Source organism: Pogoniulus pusillus, chromosome 21 (genome assembly GCF_015220805.1).
Source record: "Pogoniulus pusillus isolate bPogPus1 chromosome 21, bPogPus1.pri, whole genome shotgun sequence".
NCBI classification, from domain to species: domain Eukaryota; kingdom Metazoa; phylum Chordata; class Aves; order Piciformes; family Lybiidae; genus Pogoniulus; species Pogoniulus pusillus.
In genome coordinates, this window is record NC_087284.1 from 23,399,876 (window position 1) to 23,409,306 (window position 9,431).

At 56.7% G+C, this 9,431-nt stretch overlaps 1 protein-coding gene across 1 annotated transcript; it reads left to right on the top strand.

Moving 5' to 3' along the window:
* Positions 1-1,278: 1,278 nt before the first annotated feature.
* Positions 1,279-9,228, top strand: LOC135184832 (uncharacterized). The gene is made up of 3 exons (XM_064160973.1): positions 1,279-1,491; positions 6,117-6,212; positions 8,156-9,228. The coding sequence occupies exons 1-3, from the start codon at positions 1,279-1,281 to the stop codon at positions 8,936-8,938; spliced, it is 1,092 nt and encodes a 363-aa protein (XP_064017043.1). The 3' UTR covers positions 8,939-9,228.
* The last annotated feature ends 203 nt before the right edge of the window (positions 9,229-9,431 follow it).

Genomic DNA, 9,431 nt, shown 5'->3' on the forward strand with positions numbered 1-9,431 from the left:
CGATTGCTATGGCCGCGGTTGCTATGGCCGTGGTTGCTATGGCCGCGGTTGCTATGGCGACGGTTGCTATGGCTGCGGTTGCTATGGCTGCGGTTGCTATGGCCGCGGTTGCTATGGCCGTGGTTGCTATGGCGACGGTTGCTATGGCTGCGGTTGCTATGGCTGCGGTTGCTATTTCTGCGGTTGCTATGGCTGTGGTTGCTATGGCTGCGGTTGCTATGGCTGCGGTTGCTATGGCCGCGGTTGCTATGGCTGCGGTTGCTATGGCCGCAGTTGCTATGGCGACGGTTGCTATGGCTGCGGTTGCTATGGCTGCGGTTGCTATGGCTGCGGTTGCTATGGCCGCGGTTGCTATTTCTGCGGTTGCTATGGCTGCGGTTGCTATGGCTGCGGTTGCTATGGCCGTGGTTGCTATGGCCGCGGTTGCTATGGCCGTGGTTGCTATGGCTGCGGTTGCTATGGCGACGGTTGCTATGGCTGCGGTTGCTATGGCTGCGGTTGCTATTTCTGCGGTTGCTATGGCTGTGGTTGCTATGGCTGCGGTTGCTATGGCTGCGGTTGCTATGGCCGCGGTTGCTATGGCTGCGGTTGCTATGGCCGCGGTTGCTATGGCGACGGTTGCTATGGCCGCGGTTGCTATGGCTGCGGTTGCTATGGCTGCGGTTGCTATGGCCGTGGTTGCTATGGCTGCGGTTGCTATGGCCGCGGTTGCTATGGCTGCGGTTGCTATGGCCGTGGTTGCCATGGCTGCGGTTGCTATGGCTGCGGTTGCTATGGCTGCGGTTGCTATGGCCGTGGTTGCTATGGCTGCAGTTGCTATGGCCGTGGTTGCTATGGCGACGGTTGCTATGGCCGCGGTTGCTATGGCCGCGGTTGCTATGGCCGTGGTTGCTATGGCGACGGTTGCTATGGCTGCGGTTGCTATGGCTGCGGTTGCTATGGCCGCGGTTGCTATGGCGACGGTTGCTATGGCTGCGGTTGCTATGGCTGCGGTTGCTATGGCCGTGGTTGCTATGGCCGTGGTTGCTATGGCTGTGGTTGCTATGGCTGCGGTTGCTATGGCCGTGGTTGCTATGGCGACGGTTGCTATGGCTGCGGTTGCTATGGCCGTGGTTGCTATGGCGACGGTTGCTATGGCTGCGGTTGCTATGGCTGCGGTTGCTATTTCTGCGGTTGCTATGGCCGTGGTTGCTATGGCGACGGTTGCTATGGCTGCGGTTGCTATGGCTGCGGTTGCTATGGCTGCACACCTCCCTCGCGTTGCCAGGGGCTCGGCGCATGCGCTGTGGCGCCGCCTCGCCGCGCGTGCGCCGCGGAGGGGAGCCGAGCCGGAAGTGGCCGAGCCGGAAGTGGCGGAGCGGGGCAGTCCCGGCGGCGGGGAGCGCTGCCGCGCACCGGCTGGGGGGGCTGCGTTCTTCTCTCTTAAACGGCGACTCAGCGAAGCAACTGATGAGCTGCGACGGACCCGAGACAGGTTTTAGAACAACTTCTGTAAGTACTGGGCTTTAAAGCTTCTTCCTTTAGTTCAAACAGAAAGAAGCTGTAAGGGTTGTCTGCACCTCCCGCGTTCCATAGTCAGTCTGAGCAGCTGTTCTGTGCAGTCCAGAGACTGTAGGTAAGTGTAACTAGAGAACCAATCCTACATAGTCAGATGTCTAACGGTAAGGTTTCTAAACTGCCCATAAATGCTATTGATAGCAGGGGTTTAAAACCTTGACCCTCCTCTCTAAATGTCTCTTTATTTGAGACAGAGAAACGCTTTCAAAAGCCCCCATTTCTCCTTTCCCCCCTCCCGATTCTGGTCCCCAGTTTTCCTAGTTAAGTAACACCCAAACCTCTTTCCGAGTGCTCTGAAAGTGGCCCCAGTGTCCTCCCAGTATCCTATAACCTCTTCCCAGTGCTAGCAGTAACACCAAGTACTGCCCGGTCCCTCCCAGTGCTCCCAGTAGCATCTGGTACCCCCCAGTCCCTCCCGGTGTGCCCAGTAACCACAAAATCACTTCCCAATCCTCCATGTAATACCCAGTGACTTCCCAGTCCCTCTCAGTGCTCCCAGTAAACCTCAGATCCCCTTCCCAGTGCTCCCAGAAACACTCAGTGCTCTCCAAGGCTCTCCGCTGCTCCGATTATGGCCCCAGTCCCTCCCAGTGCTCCCAGTAACTCCAGATTGCCTTCCTGGTGCTCCCAATGCTCTCCCAGACCCCAGCACTCCCAGTGAGTGCAAAATCCCATTCAAATGCTTGCAGTAACGATAAGAATCATAGAATCAACCAGGCTGGAAGAGACCTCCAAGCTCATCCGGTCCAACCTAGCACCCAGCCCTAGCCAGTCAACCAGACCATGGCACTAAGTGCCTCATCCAGGCTTTGCTTGAAGACTCCCAGGGACGGTGCCTCCACCACCTCCCTGGGCAGCCCATTCCAATGCCAATCACTCTCTCTGTGAAGAACTTCCTCCTAACATCCAGCCCAGACCTACCCCGGCACAACTTGAGACTGTGTCCCCTTGTTCTATTGCTGGGTGCCTGGGAGAAGAGGCCACCCCCCACCTGGCTACAGCCTCCCTTCAGGTAGTTGTAGACAGTAATAAGATCACCCCTGAGCCTCCTCTTCTCCAGGCTAAACAGGCCCAGCTCCCTCAGCTCTCGCAGTCGCTCCTAGTGCCCTCTCGGGCCTCCTAGTGCTCCCAGTAACCCCCAGATCTTCTTTCCAGTGCTCCCAGTGCGGCCCCAGTGTCCTCCCAGTATCCCAAACGCTCTTCCTCATGCTCTCAGTAGCACTTCTCGCGTTGCTATGGACGCGGCGCATAGGGTCGTGGGCGGCGCACTCTCACCCTCACTGCTGTCGCTGTGTGGCCGCTGGGAGGAACTGCTCTGTATTTGGCGGCTGCAGGGCAGCAGGCATTCGCGGGCTGGTCTTGCTTTATGTTCTGTGGCTCTCGGCCAACTAGGAGCCGCAGGCGAAGGGAATTTGAACATGTGGTGGGCCAAAGGATGAGACTTCATGTAAAATGGCTTTGGAGGTTGTTTGGGTTGTTGGGTTTTGTTTGTCTTATTTTTCTGGGGGCCCCAAAAAGGGTCTGGAAGCCTCTAAAGGGAGGGATCTGGGTGCATCTAAAGTGGTCTTGGGTGTATCAAAAGGTGTTTTGGGGCCGATAAAAGGGGTCTGAAGGCCTCTGGGGTCTTTTATGGAGTAGTGGAGTCTCAGGGTTTGGGGTCTCGCAGGATTTGGGGGTGTTTCACGCTGTTTTTCAGTGTTCACATATGCCTGGAAGTGCCAGCCATTGCCCCTGCTGTCAACTAAAAGGGATCTGGTGGCATCTGAAGGGGTTTTGATGGTGACAAGCTGGTCTGGGGGCATCTAAAAGTGTCTTGGGGCATCTACAATAGGTCTGAGAGTAGCAAAAGGGCTTTTGGGGGCATCTAAACAGGTGTAGAGTCATCTAGGGGGCAGCTAAAATGATGTGTGGACATCTACAGGAGGTCTGTGAGCTTCTAGAAGAGATCCAGGACCCTCCTAAGGACACGACTCCTTCCACAGTGAGCTGGCCCTGTGTGGCTTGTTGAAAGAAGGGATTGCAGAATGTCCTGGAGCTGGGGGGTTTTGGAGTTTCAAAGACAGCTTCCTCTCTGCTGAGGCTGGAAGGTGCCTCAAAGATCAACTAGTCCAAGCTTCCTGCCGTGGGCAGGGACACCTCTCAGCTAAAGTTGGTTGCTCAAGGCTGTAAAAGAGATAGATTCTGTTCAATGCAGATGCTAACAGAGCAGCTGGATGAGCAGAAAGCCTTTCGTGCAAACGGTTGTGGAGTGCTTCTCCCTGTTCCCTGCTGCTGGGAGGTGCTGGCAGGTGCTGTGTTCCTTGTGCACAGGCACAGGAGGGTGAGGCTGTGCCCAGCCTCTCGGCACGGCACAGCTGGGCTAGAGAAGGCCGCATTCAGCACAGCTCTCTCTCCGTTTGGAGCAGGACGCAGGCCCAGGCCGTTGCCCTGCAGCTTGGTGATACTGATAGCTGCAGCAGTGCTGGCATAAAGCAGTGCTTTGCTTCTGGGGCCAGGGCTGCCCCACGGAGGAGTGAAGGTTTTTCTGGCAGGTGTTGCACAGGGCTCCTCAGGTACTCTGCACACCCAGCTCCAGTGCGTGGCCAACGTGCCCCTGTGGCTGCCCGAGAGTGCCAGGGCTCTTACTGGAACTGCTGGGCAGAATTCATGCTTGCCCTTCCTTGCTTCCAGCACCCTGAGAAGGGCTTGGACTGACACAGGTTCAGAGAGCTGAAACCATCCAATGGTTTAATCTATCAGAGCAGCAGGCACAAGAGGTTCGTGACTGCCAGGGATAAATGCACTGCCTGCGAGGTGGTCTGAGGGTAGTCAGTCTGGGGAACATTGACATGGTCAGAGGTGCAGCCCTGTGCAGCAGCTCTGCTCGAGAAGAGGAGAGCAGCAAAAGCTCAGCCATGTGCTGGAGGTGCAGATCTTACCCAGAAGGATGTCCCTGCCTTGGGTGGAGGGATAGGAGCAGAGCCTGTCAGCCGTCCCAGTCTCTGCCTTTCCTTCCATCATGCCACGTGGTGGGGAGGGCAGGGTGAGAGATGCTGCAGAGGAGCAGGTGAGTGAGGGGTGGGGGCAGCCTCCCTAAAAGGCTGCTCCCAGTCCCTCCTAGTGCTCTCAGTAAATTCCCTTCCTAGTGCTCCCAGTGCCCTCTCAGTTATCCTGGTGCTTCCAGTAATCCCCAGCTCTCATTCCCAGTGCTCCCAGTGTGGCCCCAGTGACCTCGCAGTATCCCAAACTCTCTTCCCAGTGCTACCAGTAACAGCAAGTACTGCCCAGCCTCTGCCAGTGCTCCCAGTAATACCCGGTGCCCCCCAGTCCCTGCCAGTAACTCCAGAAACCCTTCCCAGTACTCACAGACCTCCCAGTGCATTCCCAGTCCCACCACTGCTCCCAGGAACTCAAAATCTCATCCAGTTTCTCCCAATAACAGTATGTGCACTCCCAGTCCCTCCTAGTGCTCCCAGAATGTCCCTAGTGTCCTCTCAGTCCATCCCAGTGCTCCAATCAACCCCCACATTCCCTTCCTAGTGCTCCTACTTATCCCTGTGTCATCCCAGTCCCACCCAGTGCTGCCAGTGTGCCCCCGGTGACCTCCCAGTAACTCCACATTCTATTCCTGATGTTCCCAATGTCCTCCCAGTTCTTCTTGTGCTCCCAGTGACCCCAAAATCTCCTTCCAGTACTCCCAGTGCCTTCCCAGACCCACCAGTGCACCCAGTAACTCCAAAAATCTCAGGCAGGTGCTCCCACTAACACTGCCTGCACTCCCAGTCCCTTCCAGTGCTCCCTGTATGGCTCCAGTGTCCTCCCAGTGCTCCAAGCCACCCCCAAATTCCCATCCCATTCCTCATAGTTATCCCTGTGTCATCCCAGTCCCTCCCAGTGTTCCCAGTGGTCTGGCAAGCCCTGTTCATTGCTCTGTCGAGGCAGGATGGGCTGTAAAACACAAACATGCTGAACAGAGCAAGCAGCAGTAGGAAATGTGCCTTGGTTTTGTTCAGTGCCTTCCTGGAACCCCTGGCAGCAAACTGAGCTCCAGCTGAGCTGCTGAGGCCAGCAGTGCTGCCACTGCATCCCATCTCACTTGGAGTCTGCACCTGTCTGCAGGGCAGAGGTTCTGCTCCTTTAGTGCCCTTCTGTGCTGGTTCCTTCTTCTTGAGCATTCCCATGGCCAAAGGGCAGCTTCCCAGAGGAAGAGGGGGCAAGGGAAGGGAACTGCAGCTCAGGAAGTTCCACCTCAGCGTGAGGAAGAACTTCCTTGCTGTGAGGGTGACAGAGCACTGGCACAGGCTGCCCAGAGAGCTTGTGGAGTCTCCTTCTCTAGAGCCTTTGCAGCCCTGTCTGGATGTGTTCCTGTGCCACCTGTGCTGGATTCTCTGGTGCTGCTGTGGCAGGGGTGTTGCGCTGGTAGCTTTGCACAGGTCCCTTCCAAGCACTACCCTCCTGGGCTCTGTGATCACACTTAGAGCAGGTTGCCTGCTCGACTTCCCCTCCCGTATTAATTAGAGCCCTGATGAAGCTTTCATCCTGAGTCCTTAAGCTCAGCCTGTGGTGTCTCTCCCCTGCAGAGCTCTTCTCCCTGGGTGCTCTTTCTGCTGCAGAGCAAAGAAGGAGCCACACCAAGTGGCAGAATGTGCCACACGTGCCCTTCCTTTCTCCTCAAGGTAAGAGTTGCTCCTAAAGGCTTCTTTTCAGACTGCTTTCCTACTTGGCCTAATTAGCAAAGAGGGTTGACTTGCTCAAACTGTATCCCAAGGGGCAATCCATGCTCCTTGTGCTTGGTCTTTCTGTGTAAGCCTGTTATGGAGCAGTTTAGCTTGGGCAGTTTTCTGCCACCTTACCTATTTCCTATGTGTCTGACCAGAGAATCACTAAGGCTGGAGAAGCCCTCTAGGATCATCCAGTCCAAGCTTCTCCCCATGCCCAGTGTGGCCAGCAAAGCACAGTGCCATGGCCACAGGTTTGCACAACACCTCTGGGGATGGGGACTCTGCCACCTCCCCGGCAGCCTGTGCCAATCCCAAGGCACCCTTGCAGCAAAGGAACTGTTCCTGATGTCCAAGCTCAGCCTCCCCTGGTGTGTCCTGAGGCTGTTTCCTCTTGTCCTTTCAGGAGTTACTTGAAAGAGGCCAGCGCCAGCCTTGCTCCAACCTGCTTTCATCTGGCTGTGGAGCTGCTGCTGAATGAATGTCTCCTTACTCATGATTCTTTCACAGGCTCTGACCCTCTTCTAGTGTTTGTTATTGTGGAGTTGCTTCTTTGCATTGTCTTTTTTTAGGCAGGACACAGACACTGCCCTGGTAAGAGGGGGAAAGGAAGGAAAGAGAAGGGAAATGGAAAGGAAATGGGAAGTGAAGAAAAGAGAAGGGAAAGGGAATGGATGGGAAAAGGAAAAGGAAAGAGCAAGCTGGAGGGCAGGAAGGCTGTGCAAAGGAAATCTGGACAGGCTGCATGGATGGACCAAGGTCAGTTAATGAGGTTTAAAAGAGCCAAGTGTCAGGTCCTGCACTTGGGTCACAACAACCCTGTGGACGCTGCAGGCTTGGGGCAGAGTGGCTGGAAAGTGGCCATCAGAAAAGGGCCTGGGGGTGTTGATCAGCAGGCAGCTGAAGATGAGCCAGGAGTGTGCTCAGGTGGCCAAGAAGGCCAGCAGCATCCTGGCCTGGATCAGCAGCGGTGTAGCCAGCAGGAGCAGGGCAGGGGTTGTCCCCCTGTACTGAGGTCTGGTGAAGCTATGCCTCAAATAGTTGTTGAGTTTTGGGCCCTGGCTCCTAGCAGGATGTTGAGAGGCTGGCATGGGTCCAGAGAAGGGCAAGAAAGTTGGCAAAGGGTCTGGAGCACAGGTGTGGTGAGGGAACTGGAGGTGTTTAGTGTGGGAAAGAGGGGGCTGAGGGCAGACCTCATTGCCCTCTTGAGCTCCCTGAAAGGAGGTTGGAGTGAGGTGGGGGTTGGGCTCTTCTCTCTATTACTCTGAGACAGAAGGAGAGGAAAAGGCCTGAAATGGTGCCAGGGGAGGGTCAGGTTGGAGATGAGGAAGAACTTGTTTGCCGCAAGAGTGGCCAGGGATTGGCACAGGCTGCCCAGGGAGGCGATGGAGTCCCCATCCCTGGAGGCGTTCAGGAAACCTGTGGCCGTGGCAGCTGGGGACACGGTCGGGTGGCCGTGGCGGGGTTGGGTTGGTGAGTTGGACTCGGTGATCTTGGAGGTCTCTTCCAATCAGAACAATTGTATGGCTCTAATTTGTCAGTGGCTTCACAAGGGCAGGCTGCTCTTTGAGCTCTGCTGCTGTGTGACTCCTGTCCTGTGGCTGTGAGTCGTCACACAGCTGGTGCTTATGCTGAGGAGAGCAGTGCCCTGCAGCAGCTGGCATTCATTTGACTTGGTTCTCCTCCTTGCTAGAGCCCAGCCAGTGCTGAGCAGCCCAAGAGATGCTGCTGGGCACGGGGCCGGACAGGCTCCAGGCTGCGCTTCTGCCGCCACTGCTCGTAGCAAGGAGTCTCTAAACACAGTGGTGAAGGAACTGGGCAGGAGCCTGGATTTGGAATTCCAGCTGGCAGATGGTCAAGCAAGACGAGACTTTTTTCTTGTTGTTTCTTTGCTGTTTTAGAGTTCTCTTCATTGCCTTGTGGCAGCACAAACCAATCAGGGCTGGAGAAAGGGAACACTTAGCTCTGAGCATGAAACTTTGGTGTCTGACTTCTTTCAAAGGGTGAGCAGAAGGAGGCAGAAGAGAAACTGGAAAGCGGGAGGAGTGCCTGCCAGCCCCTCAGGCAGTGCTGCCATTCAGGCAGGCCTGGCCAGGGTGGAGAGTTGGGTGGGGAGAAATGGAATAAAATGCGAGGAGGACAGCTGTAGAGTCTTGCAGCTGGGAAAGAAGCAGCCCAGGGAGCAGGATAGGCTGGGGGCTGGGGGCCCTGGTGAACAGAAGGATGCCCATGAGCCAACAATGTGCCCTTTGTGGCCAAGAAGGACAGTGCCATCCTGGAATGGATTAGAAGGGCTCCCAGGAACTGCAGAATCTCATCCAAGTGCTCCCACTAACACTGTGTGCACTGCCAGCCCCTCCTCGTGCTCCCAGCGTGGCTCCAGTGTCCACTCAGTGCCCCAAGCGACCCCCAACTTCCCATGCCTCTTAGTTATCCCTGTGTCATCTCAGTCCCTCTCAGTGCTTCCAGCCCCTCCAAATCTCCTTGCCAGTGCTCTCCCCGTTTTCCTAGTGTCCCGAGTAACCTCTAGATCTCCTTGCCAGTGCCCCCCATGTGGCCCCAGTGACCTCCCTGTTTCTCCCAGTATCCCAAACTCTCTTGCAGTGCCGGCAGTAGCAGCAAGTGCTGCCCGGTCTCTGTCACTGCTGCCAGTAACAGCCAATGCCTCCCAGTGCTCCCGGTGACCCCAGTCCCTGCCGGTGCTCCCCGTAATTCCCAAAGCCTTTCCCAGGGCTCCCACGTGGGCACTGCCCGTGGGTACTGCAGTTGTGTAGCGGCTGCGGTGTGGCGCCGGTGCTCAGTGCTGCCACCGTGTGTTTCCTTGTCCACACTGCAGTTCCTCAGCCGCGGCGGTCCCCCGTTTCCCTGCCTCGTCTCTAAAGGCCGTGCACGATTGAAGTGGCTGAAAGCTGAGGGGAGGGGAGGAGAGGAGGGGAAGGTGAGAGGTGGGAGGGAGAGCTGAGAACTGGTTTGGATTTGTAGGTATTGGAGTGAGGAGTTAAAAGCGGCAGGCAGGGGGGGCGGGCCGGCGCTCGGGGGGCGGAGCTGTGTGAGGGGGCGGTACTGTGAGAGGGGGCGGAGCTGTGTGAGATGGGCGGAGCATCCCTAGGGCTCCGCAGTCGGACGCATGCGGCAGTGGGAGCGGGGCGGAGCATCGCGGGCGGAGCCGCAGGGAGC

What these genes read in the sequence shown, in the direction of transcription:
- LOC135184832 (XM_064160973.1), top strand. Translation starts at nt 1,279, where the DNA reads ATGCGCTGTGGCGCCGCCTCGCCGCGCGTGCGCCGCGGAGGGGAGCCG. An exon ending in CAGGTTTTAGAACAACTTCT is followed by an intron (nt 1,492 to 6,116) that starts GTAAGTACTGGG and finishes TCTCCCCTGCAG; the next exon opens with AGCTCTTCTCCCTGGGTGCT. An exon ending in GCCCTTCCTTTCTCCTCAAG is followed by an intron (nt 6,213 to 8,155) that starts GTAAGAGTTGCT and finishes TTGCTGTTTTAG; the next exon opens with AGTTCTCTTCATTGCCTTGT.